At 41.2% G+C, this 24,342-nt stretch overlaps 2 protein-coding genes across 4 annotated transcripts in view; one reads left to right on the top strand and one right to left on the bottom strand.

Moving 5' to 3' along the window:
• Positions 1 to 3,500: 3,500 nt before the first annotated feature.
• On the bottom strand, positions 3,501 to 21,161 carry si:ch211-218d20.15 (uncharacterized). The gene is made up of 9 exons (XM_059646971.1): positions 21,046 to 21,161; positions 20,078 to 20,142; positions 18,125 to 18,243; positions 15,961 to 16,021; positions 12,649 to 12,716; positions 11,874 to 11,976; positions 9,357 to 9,475; positions 5,799 to 5,944; positions 3,501 to 4,290 (listed from the first exon to the last, which is right to left on the bottom strand). Exons 1-9 carry the CDS (start codon positions 21,159 to 21,161, stop codon positions 4,185 to 4,187), a joined length of 903 nt encoding a protein of 300 aa, XP_059502954.1. The 3' UTR covers positions 3,501 to 4,184.
• Positions 21,162 to 21,217: 56 nt separating this feature from the next.
• Positions 21,218 to 24,342, top strand: part of gtpbp6 (GTP binding protein 6 (putative)) — a 28,288-nt gene continuing 25,163 nt past the window's right edge. The window contains exon 1 of one of the 3 annotated variants that reach the window (XM_048533567.2): positions 21,218 to 22,182. In XM_048533567.2, coding sequence (XP_048389524.2) covers positions 21,723 to 22,182 — 460 coding nt within the window. In that variant the 5' untranslated portion in view covers positions 21,218 to 21,722. The remainder of the gene's footprint in view (positions 22,183 to 24,342) is intronic. The other 2 variants (XM_048533566.2, XM_048533565.2) reach the window with 2 other exon arrangements.

The raw sequence follows: 24,342 nt of genomic DNA, 5'->3' as shown, positions 1-24,342 counted from the left end.
CAGACCCATCTGCTAACAGGAAAGACTATCTAACCTGTCTAGGCCCATTACAGCTTCATATGTCTCAACCAGATTCTCCTCAGCCATCTCTGCTCTAAGAAAAATAGCCCCAACCTATTTAATCTCTCCTCATATCTGAGTTGCTCCAGCCCAGGGTACATCCTAGTGAAACTGCTCATGCCCTCTCAGGTGCAATCCCAGCCTTAATTTATAATTTACGATAAATAACTCAACCCTGAAGCTGGAGAAGGCTGGATGAGTTCAACTTTGTTCACTAATCAACAGGATCAACAGCATTTTGTTAAATTTGTATTTTCCTAATTTTGGAAGTGTTTGAATCCTCAGAACATTATGTGAAAAAAGAATGTTACTTAACGTTTCTGCTAATTTTACATTCCTTTCTATTTGAATTTAAATACAAATTACACTAAAGGAAATATGGTCATTTGGACTGATTTTTCTCAATTATTATAAAGTAACAAAGTTGTATAACTTGACAGCAGTATTTGTTTCTACAGGTTTGTCTTTCTAAAATGTCGGGGGTGCATGTGCAAATTCTGATAGACTTTCCTAATCCTTTGAATAAAAATCTGTACACCAACTCAAAGATAAAAGGAAGAATGAATAAATGTGACCCTATTGGTTTATCTTTTGATACCAGCAATGAAACTGAGAAAGAAAAGAAAGTTTCGATTTAAGTTGATTTGATATTTAATTGTTAGCAAATTACTCAGGATCCAAGTTGATCTAAAGTTCATCAGTGTAAACCTCTAAATTACTCGAGAGCATGAGTTGGATCAGGGATCTCACCTAGATGCCAAGTTATTTGCCTTTCGTATTCTCACTAGCCTATTTAGTATTTTTATCATTGTTCCTGAAACAAACACAAACAGTACTTCCTTCTCTCTAAGCAATAATATAAGCCGTAACATGCTGAGGCTCTTCAAAGTTAAGAAAGAGATGCCTCAGACAGAGAGCACCCATTAAGGCCTGAGGCAGTGAGGTATTTTTGAAGTTTAGACAATGTTGTGGTGTAGGATGACCTATTAGTCAGACTGCGCATGGTCAAGACTGCACAAAGAACAATAAAATAAATTATTGGATAATCAACTTTACTGATACTGGCTGAAGGATAAATGTAGGTTGCATTGTTTTATATTTGCCACTGCTCTTCATTGAATAGCACCATCTAGTAGTCCACTATAGTTTACCATTTTATTCTTAAACTAGTACCTGGGACAGTGTAGTGCCCCTCCACCATTTCCTTGAAAGGCTAGCCTAGATTAGCATTCATGTCCCTGGAGTGGAGCCTGAACCCACAGCTCCTGACTCAGTGTCAGCAGGGCTCCCACTGAGCCAAAATTGAAACCTGGCATCAATGAGAGGCAGGGGAGATACTTAATGACATAGAGGAGAGGAATAAGAAACTATACCCCCAGCTATCATAGCACAACAGAACTACGTAGTACAGGCTCTGGATGTGAAAGGAATATTTATGCCAGACATCTGAGGCTTTGCTTCTTTTACACACAGAGGGTTGCTTACAGCTGCAACAGGTTGGAACCAAGAAACTGGAATCATTTAAGGAACTACAAGATGGCATAATAGTAAATAAGTACTCTGGAAAGATTACATCAATTTGGCTGTAGGCATTTCTTCATCCAAACCAATGCTGTGCTTAAACTGAAATAAAAGATATTAGGGAGAGGAAGGGACTATCTTAGCCGGCTAATTACTTACAAATGAAGTCCAGAAGAATTTTAGCTACATGTGGCAATGAAAATTTGGCTATCATCTTTGTGTTCTATGTAGTCTTCCATAATTAAAAAATGAAGTTCTTATTAAACAACAAATCCTGTTTTCATTAGAGATTGAGAGTAGGGAAATGTGCACAGCTGCCATAAGTAAAGCAATTAATTGCTTTCCTTCCATATAAAGATTTCAAAAAGTAGTTGGATAAAACACTTGGGGCGAAAGGTATCAAAGGATATGGGGAAAATGCAGCTATTGAGTTGGATGATCAGCCAAGATTATAATGAATGGTGGAACAGACTCGAGGGGCCAAAACGCTCCAACTCATTTTTTCTACATGAGTTGCAGTAACTATAAACAGAAAAGGTTTGTTCTCTTCCTAGTGTTTCGTACTACTCTGTTCAAGAGCTCAAGTAATGGCACTGATCAATGTTAGAATCCTACCAAAACATATGTTAACTTTTATCAGGTTCTGTCTGTATACTCCAAAGCTCAGTGTCACATTGAAGAGGTAAAATCTAGTTAAAAATAACGTGTTTTTTCTCCTTCTGGTCTTGCAGAGAACATGCCTCCAACCATCTTAGTTTGACCTAGAAAACTGTAGAAGAACAAGCAGCAAGTTTAACTATCATCCCATGAAGCCACCAGAACTGGACTAATAAAGGAAAGCAGAGCAGGAGAACCAAGAAAACATTTCAAAGCCTCAACACTAAAAACATATAATATTAATTCAGTTACTTTAAAGTCAGTTCCTGGTATGTTTATTTGGTCTACAATTATCCCATTTAAGACTAATTACGTGGTGGAACAAAACAATATTTGTATCAACTTCCCTCCAATGATTTAGCTGGTCAAGTGTACTGTGGAACAGTACAGATAAATCCCAGGTTTGATGTCTGAATTAGTTTATCTCAGCTGAAGCACCAAAATGGGTGCTAAGGGTGATGCGAGTGTTATTGAGGTGATAGGAGGGAAAGCAAACAGTACCTCTACTACAGTCCCCACACCTCCTCCCTCACCACACCTGTCCCCACACCTCCTCCCTCACCCCCATCCCAGGCCCCAAGATGACATTCCACATTAAGCAGAGGTTCACCTGCACATCTGCCAATGTGGTATACTGTATCCACTGTACCCGGTGCGGCTTCCTCTACATTGGGGAAACCAAGCGGAGGCTTGGGGACCGCTTTGCAGAACACCTCCGCTCAGTTCGCAACAAACAACTGCACCTCCCAGTCGCAAACCATTTCCACTCCCCCTCCCATTCTCTAGATGACATGTCCATCATGGGCCTCCTGCAGTGCCACAATGATGCCACCCGAAGGTTGCAGGAACAGCAACTCATATTCCGCCTGGGAACCCTGCAGCCATATGGTATCAATGTGGACTTCACCAGTTTCAAAATCTCCCCTTCCCCTACTGCATCCCTAAACCAGCCCAGTTCGTCCCCTCCCCCCACTGCACCACACAACCAGCCCAGCTCTTCCCCCCCACCCACTGCATCCCAAAACCAGTCCAACCTGTCTCTGCCTCCCTAACCAGTTCTTCCTCTCACCCATCCCTTCCTCCCACCCCAAGCCGCACCCCCAGCTACCTACTAACGTCATCCCACCTCCTTGACCTGTCCGTCTTCCCTGGACTGACCTATCCCCTCCCTACCTCCCCACCTACACTCTCTCCACCTATCTTCTTTACTCTCCATCTTCGGTCCGCCTCCCCCTCTCTCCCTATTTATTCCAGTTCCCTCTCCCCATCCCCCTCTCTGATGAAGGGTCTAGGCCCGAAACGTCAGCTTTTGTGCTCCTGAGATGCTGCTTGGCCTGCTGTGTTCATCCAGCCTCACATTTTATTATCTTGGAATTCTCCAGCATCTGCAGTTCCCATTATCTCTGATACTATAAGTACCTCTACTTCTGATTGCCACCCAGGGACTCCTGTAAACAGAAACAATATAAAATAATTTGCACTAATGTAGCACCTACAGCAGAGTAAGACACTTGAGTATGGCCACTCGTGTGTGGGGTGGATTTTTTAAAATTCATTCAGAGGATTTGGGCTTCGCTGGTTAGGTCAGCACTATTTGCCCATCCCTGATTACCATTGAAATGGTGGTGGTGAGTTACTGCATTCAACCAGTGCATTCCATTTGGTGCAGGGAGACACACAATGCTGTTAAGGAGGGAGCTGAATCAAATTCAGCTGCCATGACTGCCCACCCCATCCCTCTGTCATAAAGACTGGCAACACACAATATCTATCCTCGCTCACAAAGACACATTTCAATAAAGATAACAGAGGTACCTAAACTGGTATAAGCCAGCACATTCAGAAGACGAAGAGTGACATTATGTTTTGTTTTTAAAATGTGCACAATTGTCAATTTGTTTCAGACTGAAGTTCAGTTTGCTAGCATCCTACAGTACGCTTGTGCATTATCGCAGATTCATAACAAAAGACATGGTCAAAGATAATTCTTCTGTAAGTTCATCAGGAAGGGTAGTCACAGTTGTAATGATACTGCGAGTAAGACAGAGTATCCTAAAAAGACAAAAACATTAAAGAAAGATTACATTAAAATTAAATATAACATCTGAAGATAATCATGAATAATTTTTCATAATAATTCTCCTGTGAGGAACATTCCCTCTAAGTTGTGTTGTTGCAAACGGGCACCCCTGTTTCAAGGTTCTACACAGGGCAATCAAGTTCAGCGCTCGATTGCAACATTGACTTCTGATTCAAGAAGTCGCTGCCATGCATGGACCCGAGGCTCTCACAGAAAGACAACTGGACGGAACATTATCCATGGACTGTAACTTTCACCTTAAGGGCATCGAGTGTTATTGCATTTCCCTGATATCTTAGTGGGTAAACAAATGTTGTAATATGGGCTTCAGCTGGAAAAATCTCAGGTTCATGTTGTACCCCTACCAATGTGTCTCAGCTTAGCCAAAGCATATTTTTCTGTCTCAAACTGGCACTTGACAAATATAATGGTTGTGACACCCATAAAAGGTAAAAAAGCAGTCAGTACCCACTGACCAGGCTCAAGAATGAGTAACCACTTTTGACCAATTACTGGATGTCTACTTGGTACCCACTGCTTACGAATGTCACTTAAACAAGAACCCAGGACTCAAAATGTATCTGTCTTCTTCACACTGAAATGGGTTGGCTGACAGTAACTACAAAATCATACACACCACTAACGCAATTTTAATTTCAAATCTGAACTTAAGAACCGCTGTTAGGTAAGATTGTTAGATGTTATGAAGACTTTCACATAATATAAATGTAAAAATCTCTTACCCAGGATGACTTTTCCAATTGGTCTGAAGTTACTTGAGCAGATTTGGCATATACTTTGGTTGACATATTTCATGGTTTAATTTTCAGCTGGCTGCCAGTCATCCCTGATGTACTAAATTCTATGCCAAGTATTCAAACCAGAGTAAAATGACTCAGTAGCTAGCACTGCTTCCTCTCAGTGTCAAGGACCCAGGTTCAATTCCAGTCTTGGGTGACTGTGCAAATTCCACACTGGCATTCTCCCCATGTCTGTGTGAGTTTCCGCCTGCACATCTATGGCCTGTGGGTTAGGTGGATTGGCTATGCTAAAATTGCCGATAGTGGTCAGAGGTTGGTAGGCAAGGTGGATTACGGGGTTATGATAGATGGCTGCAGGTAGTTCTGTTGGATGCTGTTAGGAGGATGGTGCAGAATTGATGGGCCGAAAAGCCTCCTTCCTCACTGTAGTGGTTCGCATGATTTTCCATGTGTAATTATGAAACTAGTTTAAATTAGTGAGACGAGGAATGTTTAATACTTAAATAGTTGCGTTCACAAAATGTTAATGTAAATTGCTCATAACAAATCGTTATAAAGGATGTTTGGTTTGAGAATAAGTGAGATTTTAAAGAATATGTGAGGATTCAGTTTAACTAAACAGTTCAAATGATTTCCACTAAATATATTCCAAAATGCATTATAAACAAACAAACAAACAAACATTCTCTGAACATTCCATTTCTACTAGTCATACTCACCAGCTTACATAATGGTACGGTAGCAGAGGCTCTTGTTTAGTCCCCTTGCCAACAGCCAGTCCAGATTTTAAAGCTTTGAAATTGGCTTCAATATCTTTTTTCAAGATGCCCAAACTAATAGACCCACTGAAATAATTCAGAACTTTCTGCAATGAGAAAATAAAGATATTTTAGTGTAAAACAGATCTTGCTCAATTCTCTGGTGGTGGGACGTGCCATTGGCCGTGCAGAATGGAGAATTCTGAATTTGATTTCAGTTCCCTGCTTTAATGGTGTTATGAAAGGGTTTCAAGCATTGCTGGTTTCCAAGGTCTAGACTTCCAAATAAATAGCAATTCCGAACTAAATCTACTGACTCGTTTCTAATGTTCGGTAAGATCTGTAGATTTAAACTTAGGTTGCCACTGGTTGCACAAGACTGGGAATATTTGAAAACGGACATTGGTAAGCTTTTATTATGCGAAGGCATGCCTTTCTTAGTTGTGTCAAAGAGCTTTAACAGTCACTAAGAAAAAGGTGAGATAAACTAATTTGAGAACAATGAGAGAAACACAAATCACCACTAGTGCAGAGATATTGGGAACTGCAGTTGCTGGAGGATCTAAGATAACAAAGTGTGGAGCTGGATGAACACAGCAGGCCAAGCAGCATCTTAGGAGCACAAAAGCTGATGTTTCAGGCCTAGACCCTTCATCAGAAAAAGGGGATGGGGAGAGGGTTCTGAAATAAATAGGGAGAGAGGAGGAGGCGGATCAAAGATGGATAGAGAAGATAGGTGGAGAGGAGACTGACAAGTTAAAGGGGCGGGGATGGAGCCAGAAGAGGCAAGTGTAGGTGGTGAGGTAGGGAGGAGATAGGTCAGTCCTGGGAGGATGGACAGGTCAAGGTTGGGGGTGGGGGGGGGGGGGGGGGGGGTGAGATGAGGTTAGTAGGTAGGAAAATGGAGGTGCGGCTTGAGGTGGGAGGAAGGGATACGTGGGAGGAAGAACAGGTTAGGGAGGCGGGAATGAACTGCGCTGGTTTTGGGATGCAGTGGTGGGGGGGGGGGGGGGGGGTGGTGAGGAGAGATTTTGAAGCTGGTGAAATCCACATTGATACCATTGGGCTGCAGGGTTCCCAGGCGGAATATGAGGTGCTGTTCATACAACCTTCGGGTGGCATCGTTGTGGCACTGCAGGAGGCCCAGGATGGACATGTTGTCGAAGGAATGGGAGGGGCAGTTGAAATGGTTTGCAACTGGGAGGTGCAGTGGTTTATTGCAAACCGAGCGTAGGTGTTCTGCAAAGCTATCCCCAAGCCTCCACTTGGTTTCCCCGATGTAGAGGAGGCTGCAACGGGTACAGCGGATGCAGTATACCACATTGGCAGATGTGCAGGTGAACATCTGCTTAATGTGGCAAGTCTTCTTGGGGCCTGGGAATGGGAATGAGAGAGGAGGTATGGGGGCAAGTGTTGCACTTCCTGCAGTTGCAGGGGAAAGTGCTGGGTGTGGTGGGGTTGGAGGGAAGTGTGGAGCAGACAAGGGAGTCACAGAGAGAGTGGACCCTCTGGAAAGCAGACAAGGTTGGGGATGGAAAAATGTCTTTGGTGGTGGGGTCGGATTGCAGATGGCAGAAGTGTCGGAGGATGAGGCATTGGATCCGGAGGTTGGTGGAGTGGTACATGAGGATGAGGGGGATTCTCTTTTGGCAGTTATTGCGGGGTTAGGGTGTGAGGGATGAGTTGCAGGAAATGCGGGAGACACAGTCAAGGGTGTTCTCGACCACTGTGGAAGTTGCGGTCCATGAAGGACGCGGAAATCTGAGATGTTTGGGAGTGGAATGCCTCTCCTGGGAGCAGATGCGACATAGGCGAAGGAATTTGGAATAGGGCATGGAATTTTTGCAGGAAGGTGGGTGGGAGGAGGTATATTCTAGGTAGCTGTGGAAGTCGGTGGGCTTGAAATGGATAGCGGTTTCTAGGTGGTTTCACCTGGACAAAACCGCTATCCATTTCAAGCCCACCGCCTCCCACAGCTACCTAGAATACACCTCCTCCCACCCACCTTCCTGCAAAAATTCCATGCCCTATTCCAAATTCCTTCGCCTCCACCACATCTGCTCCCAGGATGAGGCATTCCACTCCCATACATCTCAGATTTCTACACCTTTCAAGGGCTGCAACATCCCGCCCCCCCCCCACCGGTCAAGAATGCCCTCAACCGTATCTCCCGCATTTCCCACAACACATCCCTCACACCCCATCCCCGCAATAACCGCCAAAAGAGAATCCCCCTCGTCCTCATATACCATCCAACGATCCAATGCATCATCCTCCGACACTTCTGCCATCTGCAAACTGACCCCACCACCAAAGACATTTTTCCATCCCCACCCTTGTCTGCTTTCCAGAACGACCACTCTCTCCGTGACTCCCTTGTCCGCTCCACACTCCCCTCCAATCCCACCAGACCCAGCACTCTCCCCTGCAACCGCAGGAAGTGCTACACTTGCCCCCACACCTCCTCCCTCACCCCCATGTCAGGCCCCAAGAAGGCTTTCCACATCAAGCAGATGTTCACCTGCACATCTGCCAATGTGGTATACTGCATCCGCTGTACCCGTTGCGCCCGCCTCTACATCGGGGAAACCAAGTGGAGGCTTGGGGATAGCTTTGCAGAACACCTACGCTCGGTTTGCAATAAACAACTGCACCTCCCAGTTGCAAACCATTTCAACTGTCCCTCCCATTCCTTCGACAACATGTCCATCCTGGGCCTCCTGCAGTGCCACAATGATGCTACCCGAAGGTTGCACGAACAGCAACTCATATTCCGCTTGGGAACCCTGCAACTCAATGGTATCAATGTGGATTTCACAAGCTTCAAAATCTCCCCTCCCACCACTGCATCCCAAAACTAGCCCAGTTCATGCCCGCCTCCCTAACCTGTTCTTCCTCTCGCCTATCCCCTCCTCCTACCTCAAGCCGCACCTCCATTTCCTACCTACCAACCTCATCTCGCCCCCTTGACCTGTCCGTCCTTCCCGGACTGACCTATCTCCTCCCTATCTCCCCACCTACACTTGCCTCTACTGGCTCCATCCCCGCCCCTTTAAATTGTCTGTCCCCTCTCCACCTATCTTCTCCTCTATCCATCTTCGATCCCCCGTCCCCCTTGACTGATGAAGGGTCTAGGCCCGAAACGACAGTTTTTGTGCTCCTATGATGCTGCTTAGCCTGCTGTGTTCATCCAGCTCCACACTTTGTTATCTCACCACTAGTGCAGCACTGTTTGACTAAGTCACAGCCCAGCTCTGTGCACGTTTGGGTGATAAATGTTGAATGCCCAAGTCTGCGCTTAATCCTTCCAACAATATCTTAACTGTTTGAAGGAGCACACATACCCGAAACATCACTGGACTCTTGTTGGTCATTTTTACTTCACATGGGAAGGTAATTGAAAAAGAGAGGACATACAGCCTGTATAACAATAATGTGTGGTGGTAGGTCAGATAGTGGACAAGGTATCAAAATCACAATTTTTGCAAAATGTCCGAGGTTAGTCATGATAACACTCACATACAAGACTGAAAGCTGATGTGCTATATATTTGTGGCTTCCCAGGTGCTGCAAATCATCCTCCAGTTGCTGACTTAAAACCAGGAGTTGATTTAGTTTCCCAATATGGGAAAAATAGCCTGCATTGAAAGCACAGACAAAACATCTTTAGTCTTCTGTAGTCTAACTGGTGCAATTCAGTGTGGCTCTCTTAAGGGGAAAGACAGCTATAAGATGAGGAGAGAAAATCAAGCAGAGCAGGTGAAGACACATAAAAAGCTTGAATAATTAAACAAAGTATAATCAGCACCCAACAAAACATTTCTTGCAAAAACATGTAATATTTCTAAGAATTTAATCAAGAAATAAAGGCTAAGGATCATTAGAAATATATCACTATTCATAAAAAAAAGGACAATAGTAAAGACAGTCAATGCATTACTGATCTACAAACGTAACTGTAACAAATCCAAAAAGCAATTAATTCATGTTAATTAATGTGTCCAGAAAGTTACATTTTATAACAGATGTACTAACACAAAATTATTCATTTTGTAATGTCATACAAAATAGGATATTAGTATAAAATGAACAACGCAAAAAAACTTTTCAGTTAGGAATTCAGAGCTTCCCTGGAAATGGATGGCTGCTGGCTCCTCCTAAAAGAACATGACTGAACCAAAACTAGGCCCGAGAAACCCCACACTCGATTGTTAATTTTCCCTTGTATAGGCTCCTCCCTCTGGCTCCTCCTTAACGGAATTTGCCCGAACGAAAAATATGACAGTCTTGTATGGTTTTCACAAATGCGAAGGAATCCTTCACATGTAAATGGGAAGGATGCTTTAATCTGGTTTCTAGCAGTTCATAAATAACATTGTGCACAAAGGCACGTTCACTTTGTGTTACTTTGTTCAGCAATACTCAAAATATACTTTCCATGCTCTTTAAAATCCTGCATGCTATGCATTAATCCCTGGATGCAATGTGTGAGAAGCAGGTCTAGGTCCCCAGTGTTGTATGAAACACTTTTACATTTTTTTTAAACGGCTCAACTACACACAGGAGATTTCTTTTTGCCACTGTATATTTTGCGTATTTCCCTGTCACCACGCTAAATTAAATAGCTTGTGTGTGTAAAGTCATGATTCTGGAACTCAGGAAGGAATCCTGCTCCATACATCTAGCTATTCGTAAAGACCTAATGAAAATTCAGCAGCCTCCAAAACCATTAATTGTCTGAATGCCAGTTCCTTTAAAATAAAGAAGGTTATCAATAGCTGAAGCCGTTAGTGATTTTTGCCATTGGTACAGCTTTCAGATAAAAGTCTTTGTAATCAGATGTTAAAATGAATTTGACAATAATCCAAGTAATATCTGTTGCTTTCCTTTAGGTTGTTGTGAGAGGTACAATACAGCACACAGAGTGTAAAAATGTATTGCGCATGCAGAGTGCAAATTCATGTCTGGTCCCATGTTATAAAATTAACGTAAACAATTACTTTTTATTAAAACAAGAAGAAATAGACAAGACTAAAATACGGCAAAGTTCCAATAAAAAAGTAGAAAAATAAAAAGTTACCATTATTAACTCACCTGAATGTAAAACCCTCACAGTTCTTCATACACTGAATAAAAAGCCATTTTTGATGTAAAAGTTACAGAAAACCATAGGGTTCAGTTTCAACACTAAACAAAAATCAAAATAAAATTTAAAATCTTTAATTCAATAAAACCAAACAAAACCTTAAATGAATTTAACTAATTAGTATTTTTTTTAAAACTAGGAAATTAAAACCAAAGAAAAGTTAGCATATTTTGCTGTACAGCAGATGTGAAAAAGCTTCACATTGTTTGGGGCCGGGAAGCACAACTAAGTGATTCACCACCCTTCTTTCAAAGGCAAGAACAGGTATATTTCTCAACATGTGCCTGAGATATAACATTTTGAAATAGACAGCTTCATCATGGAAAGAGTGAATTGAGAATCTTTGTGTTCAGTTGTCATGAAACATGGATATAGCCACATTAGCATTTTTAAGCACGGAGAAAATACAATACCACATTTGATACGTTAAGTAAATATTCAAAAGTTAACAAAAAGACAGAGAGCAAATAACATCCTTGTATTCCTTTCTAAGAGGTAAGAAGAATTTCTTTTGAATTTTTCCACAAAAGTTTTGGCAAATCATGTACATATGTACATCCAGGTTACCCCACGAATTTTATAATTCTTCTTTTTAAATTCATAATTAATCTCATTTTTTTCTACCAAAATGTATTTTATTTTAGGAACCTTCTTTCAAAATCATCATGTCTCATTGTTGCATTTTAGCTGCTAAGCCACACGAGTATGCAATATCCTTTATTCACTAATACAGTTAATTTTAATCAAGTTGATGTAACAATACAGTCCCTCTGTAGAACTAAGGAAAAGAGTCAGAACAGAATTGTTAAGAGAAGTACATTGGTACAGATATAAAATTTATTTGCTGAACATACATATATATGTATCAGGATAGGGGAAAGCATTCTCACCATCTACAGGAGGCTGTTCTAGCATGTCAACAGGTCTACCGTGTATTACAAATATTTCAACACGGGGAAACAATGTTGACAATCCTTGAGAATCCAGATAGTCCTGTAAAACAGAGTTAATACTGTACTTCATAGACTTATGAAAGGAAACTACATAACAATAATACAGCAACAGCATCCTTTTAGAAACTATTTTATGATACAAAAACATCTATTAAATTCTTTCTGTTAGCAGTTTTATTTACATACAAGTAGCATCTTAAGGAAAAGTTCTTAAATGCTGCACGTACCTTCCCATTATCATCACCAGCGCACCAGAGCTGCAGCTTGAAGTACTTCAATGCAAATGTATTATATTCTGCCAAACAGATGTCTGGACAGGAACAATATTCGGGCATCACAGTGGCTCAGTTGTTAGCACTGCAGCCTCACAGTGCCAGGGACCTGCGTTCCATACCACCCTCAAGCGGATGTCTGTGTGGAGTTTGCACAATTCTCCCTGTGTCTGCGTGGGTTTTCTCCGGGTGCTCCAGTTTCTTCCCACCGTCCATAGATGTGCAGGTTAGGTGGATTGAGCATGCTAAATTGCCCATAGTGTTCAGGGGTGTGTAGATTAGGGGGAATGGATCTAGGCGGGATGATCCAAGGATTGGTGTGGACTTGCTGGGCCGAAGGGCCTGAATCCACACTGTAGGGATTCTATAATCTATTTTTTAAAATTGCATACCACTCTACAATTAAACAAAAATGTTTAAAACATGAAAAAGCACATTACCTCCAGCTGTGGAACAGGGTCCGGCAAATGTTCCAGATACTGTTTAATTCTTTCAACATAACCTATACCTGAATGAGAATGAAAGAATAAGGTGAAAAACAACCCAAGCATTTCAAAGAGAATACAATGTGAGGCTGGATGAACACAGCAGGCCAAGCAGCATCTCAGGAGCACAAAAGCTGACGTTTCGGGCCTAGACCCTTCATCAAGCATTTCAATATATCATTATTTTTAAGGAGCTAGTAGTAGGAACATAACTCTTCAAAGTAAATGTTTTCCTTTTGGGCTCTGGACTGAAGTTCAGCCTCCAACTGATCACTGTAAGGATTCTACAAGAGAAAGATTTGGATGTAAGCAATCCATTTTCAAGGGACATGCAGCCACAGCAGAGAAATGTGAAGACCACAGGGTGGGCTGGAAACTGCTGCATTGATGACTTATGGAGGTACCTGCCTGCAACTCAGACAGAGATATATTTATGCAGACTTCAAGAGGTGTGATACCGGATTTCACCCAGTCCTGGAGTTGTAAATGCTGAAAAATAGCTATCTGAAATGGGGAGTATTGACAGAAAATTATTTTCCTTCTTTTTAAAATTTTGTTCAGCTTCCAACTCCACCAATTCTCAAGAAAATAAATATCGCATTTTAACATACATTTCTCAGCAATAAAAATGTTAATTGTTATGAAGGCAGCAACAAAGCATTAATACACCAAAAGGCTATTGAGACCCATGCTAGTTACTGACATAGCAGAAGGATAAAATCCGTATTAAATGATATGTCAATACAAGTTGAAGAATAATTCCAATATATATCCTGTCTAATAAAAAGTCAGTGTGTAAAACAAGCTACTCATTTCCTGTTGTCCATCTTTTACAACAGCCCAAGACCATTTTTTAAAAAAAAACCACATTCCCCCACCACCTCATCTTACTGTAATCAGGTTCCTGACAATACATAATTATTTTTTTCTGAACAAGGGTCTAAAGCCAAAAACGTCAATTTTCCTGCTCGGCCAGCTGTGTTCATCCAGCTCTACACCTCTACATCACATAAATATGAAGTGTGCTTTTCTTGGAGTTTCAACTTTCACTTCATAAATTTATTTTACAATGATAGTTTTTTTTTAAAATCAAATGTTTAAATGCAAGGCCATTGCCGAATGTTATCACAGACTGGTTCTTTGAGACAGTAGCTTTACTTACTTCAAATCAAATGCATTCCTAAACTAAATAAAATGTTTTATATGCATCCTTGTTGAGTTTTCTTTTCCTGATACAATATTTTTATTTTCTACTATTCAAGAAAATGGATTGTTTGGACCAAAGGATTGTTTAGCTGGATGTTGTTACGTTGTCATCCAAGTGATAAGCAAGTTAATAAAACCTGGCATAAAACAAAATAGATATACTTTAAATACTGGTAAACATGAAGTCACCATAGTCCCTGAGGAGCGTTCTGTTGCTCTCTCATTACAGAGCGAATATAGTGGTGGTTTAACCTGAGGGTCACTTCACCTCAGATGAGGGGAGAGGTTGAGAAAGAGTATCCTTCATAGAAACCTGAGCTAATGTGGGAATTGAACCCACACTCTTGGTATCTTCCACAGTAGATTCACTTGACAAGGATGAGGAGTAGAAACCTCTGTCACTTTTTTTCTCCTACCAACATTGACTCCAAGATCAACGAAAATGCACTGACCACCAGGTGAGATCAGTTAACCGAGAGCTCCTCCTTTAATTTCAAAGTTTTTTAAAAATATTGTTTTCTTTCAGTTGTTCTGTAATGATTGCCCAAAATACAACCTGAGACCTCTACAGAAAAGCACTGCAGGTTAACACAAATTATTGCTTGCTTTCCTTTATTCTTTCTGGAATACGATTCACTTCTGAACTGAGCAAGATGTTCCACTCCTGTGCTCGCCCAACTTCTCCCCTCTTAAACTGATAACAATGGCCAAAAAAACAACAAGGGTTCAATGCAAATGTGGAGTATACGTGTAGAAGGCCCAGTCAACACTTCCTCACTGTCCGTCTTAACTGAGTTAACAATTTTGGAGAAGATTTGTAGCTCAGGTTGAGGTTCTGGATGTGAGTTTGCTCGCTGAGCTGGAAGGTTCGTTTTCAGATGTTTCGTCACCATACTAGGTAACATCATCCGTGAGCCTCCGACGAAACGCTGGTGTTATGTCCCGCTTTCTATTTATCTGGTTAGGTTTCCTTGGGTTGGTGATGTCATTTCCTGTTCCTTTTCTCTGGGGATGGTAGATTGGCTCCAAATCAATGTGTTTGTTGATGGAGTTCCGGTTGGAATGCCATGCTTCTAGGTGCGTGTCTCTGTTTAGCTTGTCCTAGGATGGATGTGTTGTCCCAATCAAAGTGGTGTCCTTCCTCATCTGTACGTAAGGATACGAGTGATAGTGGGTCATGTCGTTTTGTGACTAGTTGATGTTCATGTATCCTGGTGGCTAGCTTTCTGCCAGTTTGTCCAATGTAGTGTTTTAGATGTTACCTAGTATGGTGACGAAACGTCTGAAAACGAACCTTCCAGCTCAGCGAGGAAACTCACATCCTGAGTTAACAATGTAAAATGAAAGATATAGGTCTATACGCAATCACTCTGCGCAGTTGGTACTATACTTGTAATTCAGCATTGCAACATGCAATCAGTCAATTCTGAGTAAAGCAAGCTCAGCAAAATCTCACCGCAGTTCAGTGAGATTTTATGAAGAATTTATCTTGTGAGACTTCTTTAAAGGGCAATTAGCACTACTATAAAACCTTTGCCTAAACTACAAAACAAGTTAAAGTCCTCTCAATTTTCAAAGCATCAAATAGAGGAAACTCTATATCCAATGAAGTAGCACAAATCAGTAAATCACAAGAGACTTATAGGTTGGATGTTTCTTGCCTTTCAGGTTAAACAGGCTGTCCATGGATCCAATGGAAACTGGGGGAAGCAGATAGGAATTAAAAAAATGTAATGTGGGACACAGAAAAGAACGGCAACAATGGAACTAAAGAGCACCATCTTTAGACTTTTCCCTTTCAGTTTCCCCCTGTACTTTCACAGGTGCTCCTCCAACTACCTTACCTCTCACTGACTGTAAAATATCACCTAATCTTCCTTACCAGTTTCTCTACTCCTAGTAGCTTGTGGGTGACTATCCTCTAGAACGTCTGCTCCAGAAAACTTCTGCTAGGATAGATTAAAGACATCTCAATTTGGAAACCATTGACAACAGAAATAAGCATTTACCACAATATTTCATTTCTTAAAAATCAATCTAAAGAATTAAAGATGTACCTACCTCTTGTGTGAAAAGAATCTGATTCCACAGGACTTTTATCTTCTCTAAGCTGTTCCTGTAACTAAAAATAAGTTTCTATTTATCAAAAGATTAGTACAAGCTCCTCAATAACTTTGTACAAAACTAGCAAACTAAAACTTAAATAAATGGGGACAAGATATCAAGGATTAAAGTGAGAGAGAAGTCCCACTCAAAGACACACACCATTCTGTCTTAGACATATGCCATTCCATCTCTGTGGTGGCTGACTATCTTGAGGTTCTGAACCTAACAGCATTATGAAAATATCATCATTTCTCAAGGACAACTAGCCCTGAGCAATGAAATGTGCTGTCTTTCTAGCAACATCATTATTTAATTTTTTTTAAAAAACCAAGGCTAGTGGGTTTAGGAAGACTTCTATTCCAGAGAAGTCTCGTTGCTAAAATGTCTGCAGTGGCTTTGGTTTTGGGAGAGGGTGGGTAGTAGTGAATATACAAAAGACCCAATCTACAAGACTTTTTAAATGGCCAAGGAGTGGCAGATGGAGTTTAATTTAGATAAATTTGAGGTGCTGCGTTTTGGAAAGACAAATCAGGCCAGGACTTAAACACTTAATGGTAGGGTCCTGGGGAGTGTTGCTGATCAAAGAGACCTTGGGTACAGGTTCACAGTTCCTTGAAAAAGTGGAGTCACAGGTAGATAGGATAGTGAAGGCGACTGGTATGCTCACCTGTACTGGTCTGTGCATCGATTACAGGAGTTGGGAGGTCAGGTTGCGACTGTACAGGACATTGGTTAGGCCACTTTTGGAAGACTGTGCAGTTTTGGTCTCCCTGCTACAGGAAGGATGTTGTGAAATTTGAAAGGACGCAGAAAAGATTTACAGGGATGTTGCCAGGGTTGGATTGTTTGAGCTATAGTGAGAGGCTGAGTAGACTGGGGCTATTTTCTTTGGAGCGTTGGAGGCTGAGGGGTGACCTTATGGGAGGTTTATAAAATCATGACAAGCACGGATAGAGCAAAAGACAAAGTCTTTTCCCTGGGTTGGGGTTTCCAAGGCTAGAGGGCATAGGTTTAAAGTGAGAGGGGAAAGATTTAAAAGGGACCTAAGGGACAAAATTTTCATGGAGAGGGTGATGCATCTACGGAATGAGCTGCCAATTGATGTAGTGGAGGCTAGTACAATCACGACATTTAGAAGGCATCTGGATGGGTATATGAATGGAAAGGGTTTAGAGGGATATGGGCCAAATGCTGGCAAACGGGGCTAGATTTATCTGGGATTTCTGGTTGACATGGACGAGTTGGACCAATAGGTCTGTTTCCATGCTATATACCTCTTGAACTCTGTGAGGATAAGAACATGGATGTATAAAAAATATGGCACAGTCTAGGCCACCTGCCCTGCCATGATCGCACCACGTTCAACAAAGTCATGGCAGTCCCAACTATAGGAGCCTCACAAACCTTTGAGAATTTAAAAAAAAAATCAGCCTACTCATCTTTACTCACACTCAAAGAAATTCAATGTCAGTATGTGTCTGCAGGATATCGAAACAGGAAGGGAACAAATTCCAAACTTGATCATGCCTTACTCAAATATTCAAACAACGCACTCTTGGATGGAAAAAAAGACAAAAACAGTATTGCAAACGTGGTCCCAGTTAACAGTAAAGTCACCTAATACTGGGAACTGAATCTGGAGCAATCTAACCCTTATATTGAACACTGGGATATGTTTCACATCATATTTCACAGAATTGCTCCTCCTAATAGGTGACACCAGTTGCGAAATAAATGTAATTTTGACTAATCTACCTATGAATTTCACCAAAATTAGCTTGTAAACTGATATTACATTCAAATCTACTTTATAGAAACATTTTTATCAGGCAATGATCCCTCATTAAATCAAACAACTTCTTGTCTATATCAAGAGATAGTAAAAGACACAGACTGAATTGGAATTGGTTACTATCATTTTTTACAATATTCCAAAAAAGAAAAACACCAACGACAGAATCCCTACAATCACACTGCGATAAAAATATATCATAATTCTTCTATAATGTGTTGAATCAGGCCACAAATTAAAACAAAACAAACTTGTTTTATAGCTAATATAATTATGGACAGTTATTTGTTCCCACATCATAGCACGTTTAACTGACAGGTTACATACATGATGCACCTCGGCTCGGATGAGAAGGTCAAGCTGAAAACAGAGAGACCAGATCTCCACAGCCACTTGCTCGCTGCTCATTTGGATGGGTTGCAGTGGTTTCTTAATGTTAACATCCACTAGACAAAGGAAGACAACAAATCACATGGTACTTCAGAGTTTTGTCAAGTTAATCTGCAAGACACATATAAATCAAACTTGACAACTAAATTTTAATATACATAATTTTATTCCTTCACCAAATCTTTTAATTCATTTTACAAATTACTTAGTAACCAGTGCTAGAAATAAAAATTTAATTTTTTAAAGATGATAGCAACACACTAATTGCTTCCAAATTTAGTTTTATTTCGATTGTAGACTTTCCAAGTTTTGGTTTTAATATCTGGGCTCAATCCTCATTACAAAAACTTGAGCACAAAAATTAGACAAAATATCAGTCACCACTGGATAATGTAATGGAAATAAAGCCCCATTATTCGTGGGCTCACCACAAAAGTTAGATTTTAAAGTACATACATGATATTCCCCAATTTACCTGATTTTCAGATGTAAGTTGATAGAATGCATAGACCACGTTTTTGTACTGAGCAAGAACTACAATGTTGTACAAGTAATTAGACTCTAGCTACAAATAAACATTTAAAAGTCATCAGCATTTAACACTACTAATTAAAAATTAATCTCCTTATATACTAGCTCTTACATACACAGATGTACAGATAGAGAAATAAATATGGATAGTGGCAAAATACGGAAGAGACAATTCAATAGTCGTTGCCAACGAATTCTGGCAATTTGTTTCTTCAAAGTTGTTTTTTTAAGTTTGAAAACTTCAAAAGTTTCTTCCTGATTTCCTTTTTCAAAATGCTTCCACTGATTTGCAAGAGGCACAGATGACTGGCTCGCATGCAAAATGACTCTGATTTATCAATTAACAATCACAGCTTACAGCAACAGTTGGTTGAAGGATTAACTGGTTTTCTCCCGACTTAAAGTGAGTTTTGACTGCAGAGAAGAGAGAACTGGTAAAGATTAAATTCCTGAGATAATGGGAACTGCAGATGCTGGAGAATCCAAGATAACAAAGTGTGGAGCTGGATGAACTGCTCCTGAGATGCTGCTTGGCCTGCTGTGTTCATCCAGCTCCACACTTTGTTATCTAAGATTAAATTCCTTCCCTGTAACTTGTTACCAGCTCCAAGCTGCTCAGTTACCTGACAACCAATCAGACAGCTGTTGACAGGCAAAGGTATCTGTGGTCAACATCTGGTCTCTAGTCCATTTACCAGTCAACCTCTCTTACCACCCAGTTACATTTCGGTTGATGTTCATCTGCAACATGTTCAACGACATGTTCAAACAGCTATTTATGACACTTGTCAGGAATCAGGTTACTTGCTTTCAAACTATGCAGCCATACTTTCAAAACACAGGCTTAAAAACACTTCCTCATTTTGGTCCACAATTTTTAAAAGGACAAGTCAAAAAACACAGTCCTTGCACTTCAGTGAAGTACTGAGAGGATGCTGCTCTATGAAAGATATCATCTTTCAAATAAAAAGTTAACCCAGACAGCACGCAATATAAATTATGAAATTATGTTGAAAAAGCACATCCAGTTAATTGTATGTTAATTATATTATCAAAAGATAAGGATATGTTGATGGGCAATGATTAATTAAATACCTTGAGCAAATATAAAGTGCAACTTACTCTTTAAGGTGGTTATACTAGTCAGTTGAGCCCAAACCATTATTTTGGTTATTAGATTTCTTGATTTATTGAAAGTGCAAAAGGGGGCTTTGGGAAATGGGGTATTGAATAGGGAGCAGGCAGACACTTATAATGTTGCATTAAGTAAAAGATTGGTTTCTGATTTATTACTTCACCATTTGACTAAGGTTTAACACATCCTTTCCTTACGTACTTTTTAATAATATTCTAACATACCTATCTCTGGATTTAGGCTGTCCACCAGCTCTCCCAGATACTTCAGGTTGCATGTGGATGTAAATCTATTGCAATGAAGCGGGATACAATCAGCTGCAACATAATATCATGAGGTCCTTTACACCACTGGAGTGGGATGATAGGGTTTGGTTAGCTTTTCACTTGAAAGATGGCATTTCTGATGGAGCAGAATGAGATAGTGAGGTTGGTTGGTACAAGCTCTAGTTGTAATCCTGTAAGATTGTTTTGCATTTACCAGGAAGGGCAAGCAGTGCATCACAGACAGAACCTCTGACAGTGTGACACTCCCATAGTATTGCAAGAAAAAGTCTGGTGGGGTGGAAGGTGAGGGAAATTGCGTGGCCATGATTGATGGGTCTGATACAAGGGTAAAGGGAAGTTATTGGTTTAGGGAAAAAGGAAGAGATAACAGAAACATTGTTTTGGTTATTTTTTTTTTCAGGATAAATCTCGGGTGAATTCTCTATGAAACACTGGCATCCTAAGAAGGAGTCCATTCTAAATTGAGAAAGTGAACTGAAGTCCATATAAACGGAAATCATCAGACACACAGCATATGGGTAGGGGACAGTAAGGACTGCAGATGCTGGAAGGAGGAGCCAATAGACGTGGAGCTGGACACCCACAGCAGATCAAACAGCAGAGGAGCAGGAAAGTTAACGAAAGTCTGATGCTGGCTGACCTGCTGCGTGTGTCCAGCTCCACGTTCATTGACACAGCACATGGGTGTCTCGCTCTCGCATAAAATTTGTGGTTGCAGCACCGTTATAACTCAACAATAATGATTATAATTCAATACGCTGGCCCATTTGTTGACACGACTAATTATTACACAGGGCATCTCCCACCTCTGAGTTGCCTTGGACCGGTGCATGGCTATAATTGGCGGGTTTTAGGTCTGAAATAACAGTGTTAACGACTACAGATGTCTACCTAGGCGTCCCTACCTCTGAAGCGCCCCTGATAAGTGCACGGCTTCCGCAGCGGCTCCGTCCGCCCCACGGCTGCCATTGTTACCAGGACAACAGCAACCCGGACCCGAATCGGTGACACATCGGGTCATACCGGAAACCAGCTCCTTAAACGCAAATCAAAATCACATTTTATTATTTTTAAATAAAAATGCATATGTTTACGATTCACTTCATGGATTGAGCCATAACTTTAAAAAAGAAAATTCAATTTTCTTTTAGAAATATGGCGTGTTACAGCCTTACCATTCCGTCGAGGAAACCAAAATGCGGAGAACTTAATGCACGGCTTTTGGTTTTTGAAATGATGAGGAGCGACAAGTTGCTTTGTTGAAGTCTTCAATCGGAGTTGGAGTTATACCTAACCGAAAGGGGTATAATTAAGTGCTTAAATATTGAAAGTGTCCCTATGAGAAGCTTTATAAGGATCAAGACCCTGCAGCCACATTTTCTGGGTATCCAAGATCTATTTTAGTCACGGTTAGTACAATATTTATTGTTGTTAATGCAAGATGGGGCAACAAACTGTGTAAGGAGATGTGCACGCCTATGGAAAGTGTCACCTGAATGTGTTCCCTAACTTTCCCATTAACGGTTTGTCTGGAAGTGATACAACTCCAGCATCTGACTTGCGTGCTTTGGGGGTTACGGCTATGGAGTTATTGAGGAATATCTCGAAAATGTTTTTACTGCATACCCTGAAAAGATCACCGACTCGGAAAAGCTGCTTCTCAGTAGCAGGTACACGGATACCAAAATTAGTGTGTTTTCGTCCAAAGCTGCCTCTGAAGAGTAGAAACGTTTCTAATAATTTCGAGAATAATAATTTTGATGGAAGTATATCAAGCCATGACTTTCGGTGTTTTACCACAAGCACATGTTATTCGAACAACAGAAAAAATATCAACGGCAGAAAACCTTCAAGAAATGGAAAACAAAGTGTGGAGGATGATGAGATCACATCAGACGATGAACATGAGTACGAATTAGCAGATCCAGAATTAGAAGAGTTATTTAAAGAACGAATATATCCTGTTCCTGAAGGAGGTCATAGGGTATTTATTGTGCATCCAAATGTAAAATGGGGAGAAAAGAAACAGCATCTCACAACAGGTAAATTTATTAGTGACTAATGTAAACTACATTTCCAGTATTTTATGTCGGAACTGTATCGTAATGGCATGTTAGTGTTTAAGTAATGCAGAATCTTGAATGATGACGTAGTGACGAGTTCAAATCACAAATATAACTGGAGAATTTAGATTATTTTAATTAAATAAACAGTAGCAATGATGATGACCATGTAACCAGCAGGTTACTTATGACATAAATATCCATATGGTTCTGCTATCTTTACTAATCTGACTTAATTTACAATAGACTCAAATGAAATAAGAGCCAAAGTAGACTATTCGCCCCTCAGACTTGGTTCACTACTCAATAAGGCCATGTCTGTTCTGTTTGTATTTCAGATTACACCTACGCACGTATCTCCACAACCCTTCATTCCTCTGATAACAAAAACCTATCCACTCAAATAAAAGCAAAATAATGTAGATGTTGGAAGTCTGAAATTAAGACAAAAAAAATCAGTAGGCCTGTCAGTATCTGTGGAGAGAGAAACAGAGTTAGCATTTTAGGTCAGATCTGACATCAAAGTCATTGACGTAAATTGTAAGCAGTGTCTTGTCAATGCATAAGCCATTCATCAGCACACCTATTGGATGCACAGAGCTTCACAGCAGCTGTATGGCCGCACAGTTCAGAGGCAATGTTGTTTGTCACATCCTGTTCCCCTTTATCTAAATCATGTATTATTCCTCCAAAGAACTCCAGTAAATGGTTAAACATGATTTCTGTTTGAAACAGTGCTGATTCTACCTGATTAACTTGCATTTTTCTAAATGCGGAGCTATAAACTCTTTTAATGATTAATTCTATCACCTTTCCCATGACAGACATTTATTTACATATAGTTTCCTGTTTTCTATCTCTCCCCATCTTGAATAGAAGAATTATATTTGCTACTTTCCAGCCTTTCCTGAATCTCAGGAATTTTGTAAAATTAACATTGGCACATCTACTACCTCATTAGGTGAAGTCCATCTGGAACAACAGCTTGTCAGTCAACACTCTATCAGTTCCGCCATCTGCAAGTCTCTCGCATTTCCCACAACTCATCTCTCACAACCCCTCCCCACAATAATAACCAAAACAGAATCCCCCTCGTCCTCAGAACCATCCCACCAACATCCAGATCCAAAGCATCATCCTCCGAAACTTCTGCCATCTGCAATCTGACCCCACTATCAAAGACATTCTTCCCTCCCCACCCTTATCTGCTTTCCGGAGGGACCACTCTCTCCGTGACTGCATTGTCTGCTCTACACTTCCCACCACCCCTGGCATTTTTCCCTGCAACTGCAGGAAGTACTACATCTCCCCCCTCACCCCATCCCAGGCCCTAAGAAGGCTTACCACATCAAACAGATGTTCACCTTTAGGGCGGCACAGTGACTCAGTGGTTAGCACTGCAGTCTCACAGCACCAGGGACTCTGGTGCGATTCCAGCCTCAGGTAACTGTCTGTGCAGAGTTTGCACATTCTCCCCGTGTCTGCGTGGGTTTCCTCCCACAGTCCAAAGATGTGCAGGCTAGTTGGATTGGCCATGCTAAATTGCCTGTAGTGTTCAGGGGTGTGAGGGTTATAGGGGAATAGGTCTGGGTGGGATGCTTCAAGGGGCAGTGTGGACTTATTGGGCCAAAGGGCCTGTTTCCACACTGTAGGGGATCTAATCATCTAATCAAAGCTGCACATCTACTAATGTGGTATACTGTATCTGCTGTTCCAGTTGTGGCCTTCTCTACAATGGGGAAACCAAGTGGAGGCTTGGGGACCACTTTGCGGAACACCTACACTTGGTTTGCATCAAACAACTGCACCTCCGAGTCACGCACCATTTCAACTCCCCCTCCGACTCCTTGGACGACGTCCATCCTGGGCCTCCCGCAGTGCTACAGCGATGTCACCTGAAGGTTGCAGGAACAGCACCTCATATTCCGCCTGGGAAACCTGCAGCCCAACGGTATCAATGTGGATTTCACAAGCTTCAAAATCTCCCCTCCCCCCTCCACTGCATCCCAAAACTAGCCCAGCTCGTACCTGCCTCCCGAACCTGTCCTCCCACCTATCCCCTCCTCCCACCTCAAGCCTCACCCCCCATCTCCTACCTACTATCCTCATCCAGTCTCCTTGACCTGTCCGTCCTTCTTG

The sequence above is a fragment of the Stegostoma tigrinum genome, chromosome 6 (genome assembly GCF_030684315.1).
Source record: "Stegostoma tigrinum isolate sSteTig4 chromosome 6, sSteTig4.hap1, whole genome shotgun sequence".
NCBI lineage: Eukaryota > Metazoa > Chordata > Chondrichthyes > Orectolobiformes > Stegostomatidae > Stegostoma > Stegostoma tigrinum.
The sequence above is the reverse complement of the archived record's forward strand: the minus strand, read 5'-3'. Positions and strand labels throughout refer to the sequence as shown.